Source organism: Vipera ursinii (assembly GCF_947247035.1).
Source record: "Vipera ursinii genome assembly, chromosome: 9".
NCBI lineage: Eukaryota > Metazoa > Chordata > Lepidosauria > Squamata > Viperidae > Vipera > Vipera ursinii.
Genome location: NC_139523.1, coordinates 807,928 through 828,188, shown reverse-complemented (window position 1 = coordinate 828,188; position 20,261 = coordinate 807,928). Strand labels below are relative to the sequence as shown.

Sequence of the window (20,261 nt, the reverse complement as noted above, 5' to 3'; positions counted from 1 at the left end):
ATCTGCCTTTACCTCAATAGTAAAAAAAGGTACTGTCACACAGTCTGACAGTGGGGTAATTGCACTGACCGACCCAGCCTCCAAGAAACAACTGAAAGACAAAGGGCTTCATCACACAGTGCCCCCTAAGCTGACAAACACTAAGGATATAATCCAGCTTCCATCCTCATTTGATTTAGAATTTCCCACAACATCTTTTCACAAGATGAATCCTCAGCTACGCACCTCCAAAAATGGACATAAATCTACATTTATAGACTTAAGCCAGAGTACCTGCCCATTTGAAAAAAAAATCATTCTTGGAGCAAGGGCAGAGGCACACTGGCAACAGAGAGCAACAACAGGTTCTGCAGCCCACAAGGAAAAATATCGAACCTCACAACAACTGTGTTTATATGGGAAGCATAGATGATATCGACCTGGCTCCAACGTAAAGTTGACATCCAGCATTTTTACCATCTAGCCAACCAACCAAGCCAGACCACCTTGCCTCCGAGAACCCCAAACAGATGACCTGGAACGTAGCTGGCTGGAAACGGATGGTTGATAGTGGACTAATGAGTTTTCTCTTTAGATTTGATGTAATAGCCTTTCAAGAAACCTGGTTAACCGAAGTGGACAAACCAGTACAACTGCCAGGCTTTCAGGGATGGGCCTTCCCAGCCCAAAAAACAAAGGGACACCCTCTGGTGGGCTATGCATTCTTATAAAGCAAGAGTTGCAATGGCAGGGGGGAAAACTATACAACAAAGATAAGTATCCGTACTTCCTAGCTGTCAAATTTGAATATGAACAGTTTGAGTTAATACTGGTAAATGTGTATATTCCTCCAAGCACATCCCGGCACTATAACTCTGAATACTAGATGGGCTTGGAAGTTATCCTAGAAGATATATCTGTACTGTACCCTCAGTCCATAGTGGTATTACTAGGAGATCTGAACGTTAGTCTGGGTCCCTCTTTGTATGAACTCGCCCAGAAGAAGGGAGTCCCAGGGGAGTTCTTTGATAACCATCCTCAGTGGCTCTCGAGAGACTGCAAAATTATTGCCACTGGCCTGCTCCTAGTCTCCTTAATTTTTAAGGGTAATCTTCAAATTTTGGGAGGTAAGGATAAGAATTACACATACCCTTTATACATACCACTCGGCCAATTCAAGCAGCATACTGGATCTCTTGTGTGTCTAGAGATAAAGTTGATCTCTTTTCAGAGGTCACAGTAAACCTTAGCGACAATAGCGACCATCAGCCTGTAAGTGTGATATTGCCAATGTGAGAGAGGCAGTCCCTTCCACACTGAGGGCAGATACATCTGTCCCCTGTCCAGCCCCCAGATTTCGCTGGTTCCGGGACTGTGCCTGCCACACAAGTGTCTCTTCGAATTGGAGAAGGCCATGCTGCGTCTTTAGCCTCCAAGCTGAGCGATCAGAGGTCAAGGTTTCCCAGCTGTTAATGTCCATTCCCAAGATCATTAGATCCCTCTTGCAGATATCCTTATATCGCAACTCTGGTCTCCCTCTGGGGCGCTTTCCCTGCACTAGTTTTCCATACAGGAGATCTTTCGGAATCCAGATCATTCTCACAACATGCCCAAGCCAGCGTAGATGTCGCTGTTTCAATAGTGTATACATGTTAGAAATTCCAGCACATTCCAGGACTGCGCTATTTGGAACTTTGTCATGTTAGGTGATGCCAAAAATACGTCGGAGACAGCACATATGAAAGGTGTTTAACTTTCTCTCCTGCTGTTTGTAAAGGGTCCAAGACTCACTGCAGTACAAGAGTGTGCTCAGGACGCAGGCTCTATAGACAGAACATTTTTGTATGTTCTGTCAGCTTCCTATTAAGCCATACTCTTTTTGTAAGTCTGGAAAATGTGGTGGCCGCTTTACCAATACGTTTATTCAGCTCAGTATCTAAAGAGAGAGTGTCGGAGATGGTTGAGCTGAGGTACACACTAAGGCAATATTAGAATGCCTTAAAACAGAGAATGCTACTACGTGGGCTAGAACAATCCAGTCATCTACTACTGACTGGATGTCAGCCTTCAATGCATTCTCCAATCTCTGTAATATACTGAAGAAACACCTAACAGCTAAACCTGCTACAAAAAGAGCCCGAGTTGCCAGTGACTGAAAAAGAAATTGAAGGCAGCCATGAGGCTTGCCCAGAGGAATCCTACTGCTCATATACAAGCTAAGATGCTGCACACAAGAAGGGAATATTAAAAAACTATAAAATTAAAGAAAAAAAGTTTTGCCTTTTCAATCTGGTCAGAACTCAAGTTGGCTGCCAGAAGTCATAACTCAGTAATATTTTGGCACTCTGTAGCAGGTATCCTGAAGGAACGGAGATTTGCATTGGACATACCAATCTCTGCAAAGCTTGTTTGCTCCCACTGAACCAGTAGAGAAACTGTCTTTAAACAGTGATTTAGTAAACCCTAAAACTCCCTCCCCCACTTGGCCACCAGTCTCAGAAAAGGAGATACATCATTAAAAACTTAAAGAGCAATAAAGCTCCAGGTGAGGATTTTTTACCAGCAGAATTATTGAAGAAATTTCCCAATTGGTGCAGCCCTGTATTGGCAGGTCTTTTTACACACATAAATAACACCTGCCATATACCAGATGGGTGGAAGATGGCAATAGTTGTCCCCATATATAAAAAAGGGAATAAAAAGGATCCTAGTAATTACAGGCCCATCAGCCTGATTGACATTGCAGCCAAAATATATGCCAGGTACCTTTTGAACAGAATTTAAATCTGGGTAGAGGAAAACAATATCCTCACAGAAGAACAAGCAGGTTTTAGACAAAGCAGATCTACCATTGATAACTGCTTTGTCTTGAACCATCTAATTGCCAAATATGCCTATAAGAAGAGACCCCTGCTTGCTGCTTTCAAATCCTTACAGCAGGATTTGATATGGTACATAGAGAAGTGTTGTTGTTAGTTGCGAAGTCATGTCTGATCCATCACAACCCCATGGACAACATTCTTCCTGTCCTCTACCATCTTCTGGAATCCATGTAGGCTCACGCCTACTGCTTCAGTGACCATCCAGCCATCTTATTCTCTGTCATCCCCTTCTTCTCTTGCCCTCAACCTTTCCCAGCATTAGGCTCTTCTCCAGTAAGTCCTTCCTTCTCATTAGGTGGCCAAAGCATTTGAGTTTCATCTTTAGGATCTGGCCTTCTAAACAGCAGTCAGGGTTGATCTCCTCTAGGACTGACCGGTTTGATCACCTTGCAGTCCAAGGGACTCACAGGAGTCTTCTCCAGCACCATAGTTCAAAGGCCTCAATTCTTTGGCGCTCAGCCTTTCTTATGGTCCAACTTTCATAGCCATACATTGCAACTGGAAAGACCATAACCTTGACATACGCACTTTTGTTGGCAGGGTGATGTCACTGCTTTTTAGTGTGCTGTCTAGATTTGCCATGGCTTTCCTCCCAAGGAGCAAGCGTCTTTTAATTTCTTGGCTGCAGTCCCCATCTGCGGTGATCTTGGAGCCCAGAAAAATAAAATCTATCACTACCTCCATTTCTTTCCCATCTATTTGCCAGGAACTGAGAGGGCCAGATGCCATGATCTCGGTTTTCTTAATGTTTAGTTTCAACCCAAATTTTGCACTCTCCTTCTTCACTTGCAACAAGAGGCTCTTTAGTTCCTCTTCACTTTCTGCCATTAGAGTGGTATCATCTGCATATCTTAGGTTGTTGATATTTCTCCCAGCAGTCAACTCTCTTTTTCTCTGCCTGTGCTTTGTATGCTTGCCTAGCTTCATCTAAAGCTTTCCTGACGATTGGCCAGGTGCTTTGCAATTGTGCCATCCATTCTTTCAGCTATGGGACTTCCGGTTTGGTTGGGATTAGTTCTGGCATAAGGTTGAAGCTTTGACTAGTGGCTATTTGAAAAGGAGTGTAGCCTGTGCTGGAGTGGACTGTGTTATTGTAAGCAACTTCTGCAAAAGGGAGTAGATCCGTCCAATTTGATTGCTGGAAATTAATAAAGCATCTTAAGTATTGCTCAAGTACAGAGTTCCCACGTTCCGATTGACCGTTCCCCTGAGGATGACTAGATGTCAGTCCCTGAGTAATTCCTAAGAGTGATAAAGATTCCTTCCAAAACTTTGACATAAATTGCACCTAAATTGAGCATTGAGGCGCTCCATGCAGTCTGTAAATGTGCTGCATGAATAGTTTTGCTAAGTGTCAGAATCCATTTATATCACATTTCATAAAGTATGGTTAGAATACTGCTTATTCTCGGGATTCTGCCATCTCTCCAAGTGGGGGGGAGAGGATGGTTATTCAGATTGCAGTAGGCTGTTTTCAAAGACCAGGAAAGCTTTTGATCTGGGGGGGAACAGGGGGAGAGAGAGAGATCTGGGTTGCATCTCTATTTGGAACTGAAAGGAATAAAGCAATAACAATAAGGACATTTCCCTTTCCCACGAAAGGGCCTGACACCTAAGTAAATGATGTGAGCCTGACCAAATGGATTTGAGGTGAGGGAGTTGAAACGAGAATGCTTTATATAGTATTGAAATGTAACTCAATGTCAGATCCCGTCTCGTATTGCCACAACCGATCTCATCCTAGTAAACTTTTCCTTTTGGACAAACTTGGATCCAGGAGTTCTTATTTCCTAAGATGTGGATTGGGGTGGGTCCTGACACTAAGGTTTTTGTGGTGGGAATCTTTTGGCATGGGATAAAGTGTACCTGTTTAGAAAACAGATCTGTAACCCCCCAAATGACACTGTTCCCATTGCTTTCTGGTAATTCCACTATAAAGTCCATGGCTATTTCTTTCCAGGGGGCTGAGGGGTTCGCCACTGGTTGTAACAGTCCGGGCGACTTTCCCTGCAGCCTCTTAGCCATCGCGCACGTTTGGCAACTGGCCATGTAATTTTAGTTAAATGTAAAAGTTTTACAAACCCAAAATGTCCTGCTGATTTTGTATCATGGCACAACTACATGAAATTGATCTTCTAGGTGGCCGGTATGTATAACTTCTCACCCACCCAGGGTAGTCCGTCTTTGATTGTGCACATGTCTACTTTTCTGGAACTATTCATCACTTTCCAAAGACTTTCGGAATTCAATTCCAGTTTGGGTATCCACCTGTGGCTTTATTTTAGCTTGGGCCCTGGTGATTACTGGTGCTGCCAGTTGTTGTTTGGGCATAAGTGGTTTAGAGTCAGTGGGGCATGCGAGATAATGCATCCGCCAGGGTAACTGGTACCCCCCTGCTATGGACTCATCTAACTGGCCAAAGGAGACAGGTTGCTTTAGTCTCCTCACCGAATGCCCAAGTTCCCCACTAGCATCAGGCTAATGAGGCAGCAGGTGCAGCCAGAGTCTATTAAGGCTTTCACTTTGACAGCTTCAGGCATGGAGGGGGCTAATATAGTCATTGTCTTGAGGATTGGTGGAATGGATCCACTTACCAAGGTTTCACCCTTTGAGCTGTCCTCCGAGGTGTCCACCGCCCCTGCGATATAGACTGGAGTTCTTTCCCATTCCTTGGCAGGGGTTTGGGATTCTACAGCCTCTATCCCCCTCATACAGGTCGTAGTTTAGCCCATCTTTGAAATGGCTAAGGAGGATGTCTTCCGGCCAGTTCAGCTTGTTGGCAATGGCCTGGAATTCTTGTGTATATTCAGCCACCGGCTGTCTGCTCTGCCTCACCATTTTGATTCTCTCCCGGCCTTATGATCAACCAAGGGGTCCTCAAATCGCCTCCTCAAGGATGGCAGGAACTGCATGAAGTCATTGAGTTCGGGGGCATTGGAGTCATGCAGGGTCACCACCCAGTCTGCAGCTGGTCCGTCCAGGGTGGATTGCACAATGCGGATACGGACTTTGTCTCTGGGGATTTCCCGTCCATATTCTTCCATATAACTGAGGACCTGAGTTAGGAAAAAACCCAAGCGTGGCGGCTCCCCCCTGAATTTCACTACCAGAGGTAGGAGTCTTTGAATAGATCAGTGCCTACGCCACTGGCAGTATTGCCTCTTTATCCTGATCACCATCTGTGGATCAGCGGGCGGTGGGTGCTGCTGAGGTGGTAGCTCTGGGTTCAGTGGACGCGCCTGGTGCTACAGGTTCTGGATCCCCCCCCAATCTCTCCAGCTGCAGCTCCAGGCGCTGGTGCAGCTGTGGAACTCAGGTTTCTCCTCCCTTAGGGAGCCAAGGGTTTTTTCATCAGGTCAATAGCTTTCTCTAGGATCCAGTCTGCATGTGCTGCATAACTCCTGTCCTCTCTGCTGACGTGCAGGAAACTCTCAATCTCTTGCTTCCATGGTGGTTGGTGGCCGCCCCGTCCCAGGGTCACTTTCCTTGATGCCTTTTCCCACTTCTTTTCCTTCCAATGCCCATTGACCACCACAGTTTGTGGTTGCGCATCTTCCCACCTCTTCCCCGGAGGAATATGATGCTTCAGCTTCCAATAGTTGGTGGGATTTCGGTCGGGGGGAAAGTTCCCTTTCTATGGGGCTTCCCTCCTTCCCTGCCTCGTCATTAGACATTGTATTTTTTGCAAAGTCCCCCAGTAAGGTTCTTCCTTCCAGGTTGACTCTTAATGCAGATCCTGTCTAATGTCAGAACCCACTTCAATCCACATCTTAAGAAAGCAGAACTCTTGGAGACAAGGTTGTCCAAGCAGGGACTTTTACTAAGAAATATAAGATAGCGGGCATAATAGACAGGATCTGAGAAATCCCTTCACAGATCGATATTTTTAAATGTCCCCAAGCAAGCCCCACCCCACATTTCGTTCGGTCAGTTCTGGATCAGCCAAGTTCCAGGTGGCAAACCTCTCATGGGTAGAGGAGAGACATCAGTCCATTCATAGAAGGATCATTTCCACCCCTCACATTCCATCCAGAGAAACAAACCAGATTCTGGAAGGTTTCATTCCTCCCCTTTCCACCACCTTTCTTAGTTGCCCGTAAGATGGGAGAGAAAATGTCTAGTGAGAGAGTAATTGATCTTATTGTGATCAATTACGGAATAAATTACGGCAGGCGGAATAAACAAAAGGTTACATTTGAGGAAGTGAAAGCAATAAAAACCTATACTTGTTCTCTCTCCTCGGGAATGGCAGAATCCAGGTGGTGGTGGTAGTGAGATTTGGGTTTGCACAGAAAAGATAGTTAGAAATGAAATATAAATGGATTCTGACAATCTTTCTAATGTCATCAGCTCCGAGCTTCCTGGCTCTAGTTTTTCTGAAAGGATGATTAGGTCTGCATTTCTACAGACCTGGTTTCTGCTTGGGGCAGAGAGACTGGGGGTGGGGGGGGGGGTTCCTGCCTTTTAAGGTCCTTTGGGAAAATATAATATTCTACCTTTTTAATATTTCCCAAAGTATTTTTTTTCTCTGAGGGGAAATGCTGTCTTCTTATACCTCTGCTGCACTAGGACTCCTGGATGGCTCTCACAGTTGAACCAGGTACCACCTTATCTGTATCTGTGCATTTGGTTTTCCATTCTTGTGGAGAGGAAAGAGCCCCTCCCTTGGGGATTCTTCCAGCAGGGATGCAAAGACATAACTGAATTGAAGCAGAGCTGCCGGAAAGAAGTCTTTTAATGGCAAGAAACTGAGGTGAGTGACATTCAGCAAAGTTTTTTGGTTAGCTAGAAAGTGTGGTCTCCAAATGTGCTTCTTTATACCTTCCCAGGATTTTCAAAATTGTCAATTTTGATTAGTTGAATTTCTGAGTTTTCAAACTGTCATTCCTGATTTGTGGAGCAGTGTCTATTGATGGGCTAGTTTCTTTATCCAATCTTGTTTAGAAAAAAGGTTAAAAATTAATCCCTGTCTCAGGAAAGAATCTGATGTGTTTCATTAATTTTATTTTTCTGTTTCTGTTCTAATCCTGTGGGTCTTAATTGCCGGTAGCAGGTCCTGCATTCCTGTGATTAAGCTTATCTTCAGTGTTTGTTCAAGTGGATACTTTGTAGCTGTTTGTTTGCACTTGGGTTAGACTGAGGCTGTGGGTTCTGAAAATGAGCTAGACAGTGTTTCTTTTAAATCACGAGTCCTTTTTAAATTAATTCTTTTTTGGGGGAGGGCTTATTTCTACTTTGGAAAGATTTAAACTGTTGTGATTAAATTTTCTTCCTGCCTCCAGATTTCTTCTTCTATCTGGGGGTGGTGGTGTCTTCCTTCATTTCTAACAGCAGAACCTTTTCTCACCGCTGAACTGCAGTTTGTTGGATATGACCTCGCTTTAGAAATCATTGACCAGACTTCCCATCGCTTCCTATTTCTCTCAGTCTTCGGGCAGCCCCATCCTGCACATAACCTGGAAGGGAGATTTCAGACAGACCACTAGCAATTAAACGGCGCCATGCACAACGCGAACAACCTCGTCCGCCATCGGCTGAGATGGGCCGGACAACCGTGAAACCGCCTCTGTGGGGATGATGAAGGGGGAGGGGTGCGGAAGGCGGGAAGCGCCTCTTCCGGGGCCGAATTTCCGTCCAGGATTCGGCCCCTCCACGCAGCCGGGCCAATGGCATCGCTCCCACTCGAGCCGACGAACTCGCCGGCCAATAGGATCGCGGATTTGGAGGCGAGGCCTCGCCGTGCAGGGGGCCTAGCGCGTTTTCGCCCCTTAGATCCGGGTCGCCGTCGGTCGGCCTTCCGAGCCGGGGCGGTGCCGGGATGCGGGTCCCGGGGTCTTCCGGCTGAGCCGCGCCCCGGGCCGCCATGGAGATCAGCCACTCGGTGAAGGAGCGCACCATCGCGGAGAACAGCCTGGTGCTGCTGCTGCAGGGCCTGCACAGCCGCGTCACCACTGTGGAGCTGCGCGACGAGAGCGTGGCCGTGGGCCGCATCGTCAACGTAGACGCCTTCATGAACGTCCGCCTGGGCGAGGCCACCTTCACCGACCGCCACGGCTGCGCCTGCCGGCTGCAGGACCTCTTCATCACCGGCAGGAACGTCCGTTACGTCCACATCCCAGACGAGGTGGACATCCGGGCCACGATCGAGCAGCAGCTGCAGCTCATCCACCGCGTCCGCACCTTCGGCGACCGAGGCAAGGGCAGGACCGAGTTCCTTCGGCCGAAGCCAGCGGGCAAGTGACCTGTCCGGTGGCAGTCGGACACGTGGAGAGCCGGGGCTGGAAACCTGCTTGCTTCAGGAGAAATGTGCCCGAGAAGACGTATCGCTCTCTTGGGAAATCCGTGGCTGCTTCCCTGCTCGGTGTGACCAAGCAGCTCCCAGGCCGGTTCAAAGGGGAATCGGAGGGTGACGTTCCTTTGTCAGAATATAAACCACCGTCTTCCAATAAGAACATCTTCAAAGGCTTTTCTGTTAATATTCTCTCCCCACCCTGAACTGCTTTCCCCCCCCTCAAGAATAAACTCATAAGCTTTAAAATTCAGACTGCCTGTTGAAGCAGGGAGGTGTTGGACATTTTTTTAAAGGTTTATTAATTTTCCAATTTTACATCCAAATATTTAGGAAGCGGCATGGTGATTGGATAATCAGTAGTCCAATAACAAGATCTTTTGTACATGTCTCAGGTTACATCATCAAAAATTCCCTTTATTTCCCTTAATTACTATCACATTCTAATTATAACACGATCAGTTAAGACATTTATCAATATATTTTTATTTATACATACCGGTGTCCTGTTTTTAAATTTTACCTAATTTCAATTACAGTGTTCCAATTTAGCCTCTAAAATCCATAATACTTAGATTTTGGGTAACCCAAATTTCCTTTATTCCATTACATAGTAGTTGTCATATCCAAAATACACATATTGCTTACTTAAATACATTCGTATTTTATTTCAGATATATTCTATTTCTCATCCTAGTACCTCATCACTTAACTAATAAAGTATCCTTTATTGTATGAATCCCACTTCTGTATACTTCAAGACTATATTCTAATAGCTAATTTTCATTTCACTTAGTGAAGTTTTAGGCTCTTCTATTATAAATCAAAAAATCCCATTTTTTAAGTCTGACTCTGGCTTTCTTTTTGTGCCAAGCAGGCTTCCATACCAGCACCTTTAAATCCTGAAGTGGATCTCCCTTCATTCCTACATGTTATTTGAGTCAAGGGAGGCCATCCAGTTGTCAATTTTTCAAAGGAACTGGCTCCTTTGTATTCATTGAATTGTTGCCCTAATAGTTCAAATCTCCATGTTTGGTTTAGTATATTTGTTGTCACTTCAGTCTGGTCTTCTTCCGGTTTCAACTTACTACCCATAAGTTGTCGGTAGTATTTACAGATAGTTCTTTAGTGGAGACTATTTTTGATAGAAGTCAGTGAATGTTCACCTCCACTATTCCTAGAAGTTGTTTTCACCACCAGCTGTTTCAAGTTCTTATCTTTTTTAGATAGTACCAAGGACAAATCTAGTCTGTAAGCAGGTCTCACAGTCAAAAAAAATTCACTTGCTATACCAGGCTTCACCACACAATATTCCTGATAGCATGTAAAGTCTTTTTCCAAATTCAAATTAGGCTTTTATCCAGTTTTTTAAAAAAAATTTCCAGCTTAACAAGTAGATAGGGTAATAGGTCCCTGTAGAAATAGGAACTTTTTGGGACCCCAAATATCCAAGAGATGCAAGTCCAATTATTTACTTATTTAGTTTAGTTATTCTTTTCTTTTCAAAGCTTTAATTCCCCAGGTCGGCAAATGCGATTCCAAAGGGGGGAAGAAATTTTCAAAATGCTCCCACAGGAAAGTAGTTGGGGATATAAGAAAGGTAAGGTCTCACCCAATTCCTCCGCGTTGCTTTCGTTGTGCTTGGTGGTGATTTTGGCTTTCGACTGGTAACAGCTTAGTGATCGGCCATGTTGATGGCCGATCTTTTCTTCGTCGGTCCAGAGGAGCTACTCTGGATCAAATGGAGGGGTTGCCGCCGCTCCACGATCAGTCAGAGGTCCTCCTCACAGTGGTTGCCCCTCCAGGACGACTTTCAACCCTTTTCAGGGTCTCCCAATGGAGGAAAACCGGGTGGTGAAGAGAACACTCTCCCCACACATCCGCCGGCATAGTGATCGCAAACCAGAAGCCGTGGCGGATGTCTTTTCATCCCTCCCGTTGAAGCGCTGTATGGTGGATGCCTTTGGATTACAGTAATTTCTAATCAGTCAGAAATGAAAACTGATTTTGTGGCTAATGGGTTGGATTTTCTGGAGTTTTTTGTATTTGTTCGTTCTGATTACAAAATAAGCAAAGGTTGGTAAGCAATGTCCCTTTTTTATCTGTGGAAAACCCAGACACACAAAAATGAAACAGCCCAGAATTCCAGGGTCAGTTCTTCACATTACTTCCCTTTATGGTCCCTGGCCTGTAAAAAACTACTTAAAAATAATGAGGCTCTGTCAACAAAACCATGCCTTGTTCCTGTGTATTTGAAGGCTGGATTTATGCAACACACTAGTTCTAGCAAAAATGGATTGTAGTGGGTGATAGTAATAAGTATGTTATAGGAATATTAATACTATTAGGCCATAATTTGATTTTGTTGGAATGTTATATTTTGTCAACCCGAGTTAGGCTTTATTGCATTGTGTCTGTTAAACCATAGTGTGTCCTCTGGTAGTAGGTTGTTGCTTGCAAACTGTGTGTCAGAACCTACTCCAATCCACATCTTAGGAAAGAAAAAACTCTTGGAGACAAGATTGTCCAAGCAGGAACTTTTACTAAGACATGGATGACAGAGGATAGACAGGATCTAAAAACTATCTCACAGATCTGGTATTTTTAACATGTCCCCGAGCAAAACCCCACCCCTCAGTCCATTTGGTCAGTCCCAGATCAGTGAAGGCTCAGGTGTCAAACCCCTCGTGGGAAAGGGAGAACCCTCAGTCCATTTGCCACAATTACTTCCTTCCCTTCACATTACATCCAGAGATACAAGCCAGAATTACCCCCACCACCTTTCTTGTTTGTTCGTAAATCAGAGAGGGAGAGGATTCCTTTCATCGGCAAGAGCCAGAATGCTCCCCACCCACTTTCTTAGTTGTTCACAATTCAGAGGGAGAGGGTTCCTTTCATCGGTCTTATTGCAATGGCCAACAGGCTGGCTGAATAAACAAAAAGTTACATCTAAGGGATAGAGATGGGACAATAAACTCCCCTGTCTTCTCTTTCCTCCTTGGGAATGGCAGAATCCAGTCGGGGGTGGAGGTGAGATTTGGGTTTGCATAGAGAGGGAGTTAGAAATGAAATATAAATGGATTCTGACACTGTGAGTCTTGTTGAAGCCTGCTTGATTTAGAACTGCCTGCAAATGTGCCTAAGTGTCCCTGCAAAGGGGTTGATGGATAAGCATAGGTTGCATATGGCTGCAACACGTACACTTCCCCAATCCCAGCTGCACATTATGCAGAGGTGTGCATCCTGAATGCTGATTGGCTGATCCAATTTCCTGTTTTTTGCTATTTGAGCGTCCCCTAGCCCGAAGGATACATTTGCAGAAATATAAATGGAACTATGCCCAAATGACAGGTGTACCATATATGTTCCCTGATGTTCAGTACTGGAGATGCCTAATCTAGGCTTGAATTATGTCCCATCTTCCCACCATTGCTGCTTTATAGTTTCTGTTTTGGGACCAGCTACCTGGGCCTTGTAGGTCTTTTTCAGTAAATGGAGAATAGCTGCAGTCTTGGTTGTTTTTCATGCCAGAAATCATAAAGTTGGAAGGAACTTTAGAATGCATTTTGTCCACAGTGCAGATTCCACTAGTGCTGGTTTAGTGTGTCATTTGCTATGATCTAGACTTTTTCCTCTTAATACACCCCAAAACAGCAATTAATTGATTGAATGAATGACATTGTTTCACATTGCTGACTCAAAGTTGTGGATTCTGTTTCAGATGGTGTACTGTCAAGCCAGGTCTCCCTGTTCAATACCCAACGGACATTTTTCTGACCGTGATGCAGATAGATTTTTATCTTGGTTTTTTTAATATATATATTTATTAATTTTTTTATAGTCACAAGTGCTTTATATTTTATCAGCCACATATTGTCTGGGTTCTAACATTTAACTTACTAATACGTGTTAAATTCCTTTCTACCTCGTTTTTCTAGCCATTGATAAAAGGTATCCCTTGTTCTAAAACACATGTCAAACTCGTGACATCACATGACATGGCGCAATGTATGGGGGCTGGCAGTTTGACCCCCCCCATTCTAAAATACACTTTATCTTCTTTCTCTTTCATTTTCAATGTCAATCTCTCCACTTCTCCACAATCTAATTTTTTTAAATTAACCCTTCATTGGTAAATCTTCATTTTTCCATTGTTGAGCAAATGCAATTCTTGCTGCAGTTAATATATGTCAAAGTACATATATACACTTTTTCTCATAATTTCCTACAATTATGCCTAACACAAATAGTTCTGGCTTAAAATCCATATGGTTTTTAGTCATTTTCTCTAACCATGTGTTTATTCTTAACCAGAATCTTTTGGCTTCAGAGCAGGGCTTTTCAACCTTTTCACCCATTGTACCACTTTTAGGCTAAGGCAATATCTGAGTACCACCAGTTGCCAAGGTATCAAAAACTTAACAAAAAAGGAAAAAAATGATAAAGTACAGGTAGTCCTCAACTTACAACAATTTGCTTAGTGACTGTTTGAAGTTACAACGGCACTGGAAAAAGTGACTTGTGATGATTTTTCACACTTATGACTGTTGCAGCATCCCCAGGGTCATGTGATTTACATTCGGATGCTTGGCAACTGATTCATACTTATGACGTTCAGTGTCCCAGGGTCATGTGATCACCTTTTGCAACTTTTTGACAAGCGAAGTCAATGGCTTTGGGGGCGTTGCTAGCTCATCACTCAGGTTGCAGGGTTCCTGGGGGGGGAAAAAAATCCATGGGTCTCTGGTGGAGGGGGGTGGGACTGAGGTGGGTGTCTTCCTTCCCTCCCTCTCTCTCATTGTCCCTACCTTTCTTCTTTCCTTCCTTCCCTCCCTCTTTGTCCCTCCCTCTTTCTCATCCCTCCCTCCCCTTTTGTCCCTTCTTTCCTTCCTTTCCTCCCTCCCTCCCTTTTCCTTTTCTTTTTAATACTGGCGCAAAGTTGAAACTTGTGCATTCAGCCCATACATTTAACACATCCAAAACTGTCCCCTTCTGTTGCAGAACAAGAAAGGGGGCTTCGGGAACCAAAACAAAACAAAGTGCCAGGATTTCCTAACCCACCCGACACCCTCCTGGGCGGGTTGCTCGAGCTAAGCGGGATCGGGATGCCCAAGAAGCAGCATTGGCATTCAAAGGAAGAGGTGCTGCTTCTGGACAAACGTTCCTCCCCCTGCCACTGCGCCTGATCCAACCCCCCCCCCAGCAGCCCCCTTCTGCCAGCAAGGTGACTCTTTGGGCTGGCCCATTTTGTCCCCAAAAGTCCCCTTTCAAAAGAGGATGCCAAAGCCCCCAGAGCACCACCCAGATCACCTTTCCCGTCTCCTTAGGGCCTCCCTGTCCTGCACAAACTTTGTCTACTACTTGCCATGGCCAAGCAACAGGATGACAGAGCCCAGCGAGGCGTGAACCACCTGCTTTCTGTGGAGGGGTGATCGCAGAAACCCTGCTTGAGCAGAAGGAAAGGCGGGGCTCCCTCCTTTCAACGAGCGCAAAAGACGTCTGGACGGAACAAGCCTAGCCAGGTTCTGCCAGCTAAAACTGGGCACCGGCTAGGCATTAGGTTTCCACCAGTCGGTACTGCGATTCTCGCTTTCTGCCCTTTTCCCAGCACGGACTCTCCCAACTCTACATGACTCCTAGTTTGGGCTCTCTGCGGGAGAAAAGCTTGCAGCAACAAAAGGTGCTTTGATGTCAGCCCCTTTGCATGGCAATGAGCCCCAGACAGATGAACAAATATCCTGGAGAAAAAGCGGAGCAGCTTAAGGCTCTGATTGTTTACCTTTCCAATCACATGATCGCCAACTTTACTTAGCCAGTGCCGCTCAGAGTTAATGGTTATGCCCAGCCAACCACCCCGGGTCTCCCTGCAAGGAAGGAAACCCCAGATGCGGAGCAAGCCAGGGAAAGTGTGTGTGTGTGGGGGGGGGGGAATCCCCGGCTGCAATTCCAGTGCAATATTTCCTGCTTGCAAAAGGGCGATCACTTCTGCCTCTCTTGCAAAGACAACATCTGAGATGGGGAAACCCCCTGCCCCACTGCCTGTCTTCTTTTTTTCTGCAAGGGGGGGGAGGAGGAAGAAGAAGGCGCAGAAGCAGCGGGCAAGATTGCAGCCCAGCCCAGAGAAGGGGAAGAAAGAGCCGGGTGGAGAATGCATCTTTCTCCCCCCATCCCTGGAGGAAGAAGCCCTCCTTTCCTGCCCGCCACCCCGGCAGTGCTTCCAGCCACATGACACGCCTGGCTGCTTGTTGCTTGCTATGTGAACCCCCCCCCCGGGCAGCAGCTCTGCCTTGCGCAGCTCTCCCGTTTGCATGTGCAATGGTCCTCCAATCCTGCCGGCGCCTGCAAACTGCCCACACACCCCCTGGCCCCAGGCAGCACCTCTGCCTCGTGCAGCTCTCCCGTTCTCGTGTGCGATTGTCCTCCAACCCCTGCCAGTGCCCGCAAACTAACCCCCCCTCCAGCCCCGGGCAGCACCTCTGCCTCACGCAGCTCTCCCATTCGCGTGTGCAATCCTCCTCCAAGCCTGCCTGCAAACTGCCCAGCCTCCCCCCTGCCTGCTTTACGCAGCTCCTCCTGGGTCCCCTGTGTCTGCCATTAACCCACCACCATGCAGGATAAGGTTGCCGCCCCCACCCCTGCCCAGATGCCCTCACCATCCCCAAGTGTATTTTACTAACTGGCTTTCAGCTGCATTCTGTATCTCTGCTTCTCTGCCTTCCCCACATGTTTGTGGGACTATCGGTAAAAAAGAAAAAAAAGTTCCATGAGATGTCGCGAGAAGTTAGAAAGTCTTAGGGAACTTTTTTTGTCCCACACACGGTTGAGAAGCGAATGGAGAAATGGAATGCAGCTGAAAGGTTAGTAAAAAACGCTTTTTACTTTTTTTTAGAGTGCTGTTCAACCCGTCCTACGCGTACCACCAGCCAGGTGCTCACGTACCACTAGTGGTATGCATACCACCAGTTGAAAAGCCCTGCTTTAGAGTATGTCCTCATAAGGGCCCCTTTCCAGGGTTACAAGAGAAGATGGTCAATGGTTTTGAAGGCAGAAGAGGGCTCTATGCCCCAACGGCGGATAAAACGTCAGAACCATCTTCTAGAAGGGAAACTCTGATTTCAAACCTCCACTGCAAAAGGCTTCAGGAGTCAACCTCGAGGTAAAATCCAGAGCCAGAGTCCCGGAAGCAGTTTGTGACTGTGTACAATCATGTTCTGGTAACTCCTGCAACGCAGCTGGAACTAATCGTATTGGCCTCACCGTTCCATTGGACTATTTCAGTGACGTGGAGAGGGGGGAGTCTGCTGCTTGGGTAACAGTCTATCCTCCATATTAATCTACCCAGGCCTCGTGCTCTGGAGAGGACACTCCAGCTTTGCATACAGCATTGAAACAACATGGGAAGTGGCAGTTACCGGTTATAAATCTTTGCTTGATTGGCATAGAGCGTGATGCCAGGGGCCACTTTCGACGGTGGAAGAGGTCATTGTACCTCACTGGGCAGCTACTGCCTGCCTCAAGCTGGGCAGCCCCCAGCCAGTAAGGTGCTGCCCTGTCACGGTCTGTTAACCTCACAGGGTGTGTGGGGTTTAGGGTCAAAGTGGACAAGCAGATCAATAACTCTGCACCATGCAACAAACGTAAGAAAATTTTAGCCCTAAAGTTGGGCACTTGGAATCTTTGGACAATGACCCCCGGCCTTTCTGACGATCTGTTTATCTTTGGCAATTTTAATGCCAGACTTGGAGATGATTATAGTTCTTAGGCCAATTGTTTAGGTCAGTTCGGTGTCAGAAAGATGAACGAAAATGGCCAATGCCTGCTGGAGTTTTGCTGCTACTATGGTTTTTGTGTTAGTAATACATTCTTTAAAACAAAGCCTCAACACAGAATCTCTTGGAGACATCCAAGATCGAAGCATTGGCACCAGCTCGACTTGATTTACCAGGCGCTCCAACCTTCCCAGTATTAGAATCATACGCAGCTACCAGGGCGCTGATTGTGATACAGACCACTCCTTGGTGTGCAGCGAAATAAAACTGAAAACAAAGAGATTTCATCACTTGAAGAAAGAAGGAAGAGCACGAAGTGACATCAGCAACACTCACTATCAGGGCAAAGTGGAGGAATTTGCACAAGCACTCAAGGAAACTCTCCCAGGCCCGGCTGAAGCAAACGCATCTGAACGATGGGAATATTTCAAGAATGCTGCTTATAACACCACCTTGTCAGTATTTGGTAAAGGGATCAGAAAGACAGCAGATTGGTTTGAAGCCCATTTAGAGGAGCTGATGCCAGCCATCGAGGAAAAAAGGAGAGTTCTAATTGCATATAAAGCCTGTTCTAGTGAGCACAACCTACAGGCTCTGCGAGCTGCTCATAGTAAAGTCAAACAGACCGCCAGAAGATGTGCTAATGACTATTGGCTGCAGCTTTGCTCTCGGATCCAGATAGCAGCTGACACAGGGGATCATCAAGAAGCTGACTGACTTGAAATTTTCCCCCTCCATCTGCGATTGGATTCAAGACTTTCTCAGGGACCGGTTACAAACAGCGAGGGTTGGGTCTGCTTTGTCCACCCCACTGAAGCTTTGCACCGGTTCGCCACAGGGCTGTGTGCTTAGCCCCTATCTGTACTCTTTGTACACATATGACTGTGTATCATCCGACACATCTACTGCAATAATTAAGTTCACAGATGTTACTACCATGGTGGGTCTTATTACAGGTGGGGATGAGACAACATACAGGGTGGAGGTACAAAAACTATCCATATGGTGTTGTAACAACATCTTGCACCTGAACATCGGCAAGACGAAAGAGATGGTGCTAGACTTCCGGAGGAAAAAGGAGGAACCTGCCCCACTTTACATGGGGGAGGACTGTGTGGAGAGAGTTTCCTCCTTTAAATTTCTGGGAATCTATCTCTGCAAAGATCTTACCTGGAAAGTTAATATAACCCAACGGCAACACCTGCGGCCGGCGTCAACTTCCCTCCGTCCAGTGCGCTCCCACATAGAGGGCATCCTCAGGGTGCCTCCGATCAAAGAATGTCGATTGGTGGCCCCCAGGGGAGAGAGCGTTCTCTGTGGGCGCGCCAGACCTATGGAACCGCTTGCCGGTTGAGCTCCGGACGGCCCCCGACCTTCGCTCCTTCCGGCACGATCTCAAAATGTATCTATTTGAGCAGTCTGACCTGGTCTGATGGGTTAGGGTGGGGGTTTTAAAGACGTCTTAATTATTGTTTTAACCTTGGGCATTTATTTAATCGCTTTTAACTTTTGTATCCTGTTTTGTATTTATTGCCCTGTACACCGCCCTGAGTCCTTCGGGAGAAGGGCGGTATAAAAATATAATAAATAAATAAATAAATAAATAAATAAATAAATAAATAAATAAATAAACTGGCCAGAAAGGCCCAACAAAGACTTCACTTTCTCAGGGTCTTGCGGAAGAACAGGGTAGAACAACAGCTAATGACCATCTTTTACCGGTCTACTATAGAAAGTGTCCTCTCAGACTGTATTGTGGTTTGGTATGCTGGTCTGACAGCCGTGGATAGGAAAGCATTACAGAGGGTGGTGAGCACAGCACAAGACATTGTGGGCTGTCCCCTGACACCACTGGATGACATCGCCAGGGCTCACTGCCTTGGAAGAGTGAGGAAAATTCTCAGGGATGACTCACACCCTGGACAGTATCTCTTTACTCTCCTACCACCGGGTAGATTATAGAATAAAATATAAAAATACAAAAGCAAATAGGACAGGGGAAAAGGGGGGAGAAAGTGAGGGGGAGAAGGGAAAAAGAACAGACTTCCTCTGTTGCAGTAGAAGGAAGCATTAACATTGAACCTCAACTTTTTACTTTTCCATAATATTATAACAACAAATTAATACAACAACAACTTTATTGATTAGCCCTTGGGCCATATCAAAGTACAAAGTTCCAGCAACAAACCGTCACCAAAACTTGATAAAAGCAATCCAAAATGGAATTTGATAAAATACAATTTAAAATGGAATTAAAATACAATTTAAGTTGAAATAGTAATAAAATACAAATTTAAGATATACATAAAATATGATAACAATGAATCTAATAAGTAAAACCCAAAATTCCCCCCCCCGCTTTTTTTTTTAGTCATCAAGTTTTTGACACCTTGCTAAGCACTGGTGGTACTCAAATATTGTCATGTCCTAAAAGTGGTACAATCTGTGAAAAGGTTGAAAAGCTCTGTTCTAGTCTAACCCCCTGCTGAAGCAGAAGATCTTATACCATTACAAATAAGTGGCTGTCCAGTCTCTTCTTAAAAGCCTCCAGTGATGGAGCACCCACAATTTCTAAAGGTAAGCCATTCCACTGGCTAATGATGAACGTATGATGAACTTCTTCATATTTATTAATATGCACTACTACTAGTCAGCTGTCTCTCTCTCTCTCTCTCTCTCTCTCTCACACACACACACACACACACACACACTTACTCTGAAAATAGGCCACTCACCCTTCCTGTGAAAACAGGCTGCTCGCCTGTGTTGTCCTCTGAATCAAAACACTAGATAGGAAAATGAATTAGAGGTTGCTTCAGAACCGCTCCCATCATATCTCACCTTGGCTCTCACTGCCTGAGAACAGATGCTCCACATTTGGGAAACTTTTCAGATAGATTTACTGTACCTGGTCAATCATTCTGAAAATAGCTGCACTTTGGATTTTGACAATACAGATATCCTCAATTACCATCCACATTTGGAACTGGTTACTTGGTCAGGCCAAGAGATGCCACTGCTGTGCTTATGAACTCTGTTCAGCTTTACAGACCTGCAAAGATCCTAAATGCAAGGATAGGTTGCCCAGTTATTTTTTCCATCAGTTGTTAACTCTGAACAGTTGCTAAATGAGGTGGTCACTAAATGATGACTATTTTTGTCAGTAATTTATACTTAATCCCTTTTTCTTCTTATTTATAAGGAAAAAAACCCAGATTTTCCAACAAAAATAGATAATTAAAAATAAAAAGTAAAAAAATCTTTCAGTCCACAAGCTTTAGGAAATAAAATTCCAATTGGGATCCAGTTACTTTTTCAATGTTTTAAACTCCCCTGGGTGGT

The 20,261-nt window shown here is 45.3% G+C and overlaps 1 protein-coding gene across 1 annotated transcript; it reads left to right on the top strand.

The window, feature by feature from the left end:
• The first annotated feature begins 8,573 nt into the window (after positions 1-8,573).
• On the top strand, positions 8,574-9,897 carry LSM10 (LSM10, U7 small nuclear RNA associated). The gene has a single exon (XM_083369088.1). It carries the CDS (start codon positions 8,725-8,727, stop codon positions 9,100-9,102), a length of 378 nt encoding a protein of 125 aa, XP_083225214.1. The 5' UTR covers positions 8,574-8,724; the 3' UTR covers positions 9,103-9,897.
• The last annotated feature ends 10,364 nt before the right edge of the window (positions 9,898-20,261 follow it).

Bases quoted from the DNA above. Each gene is read 5' to 3' on its own strand.
- LSM10 (XM_083369088.1), top strand. From the start codon at position 8,725: ATGGAGATCAGCCACTCGGTGAAGGAGCGCACCATCGCGGAGAACAGC.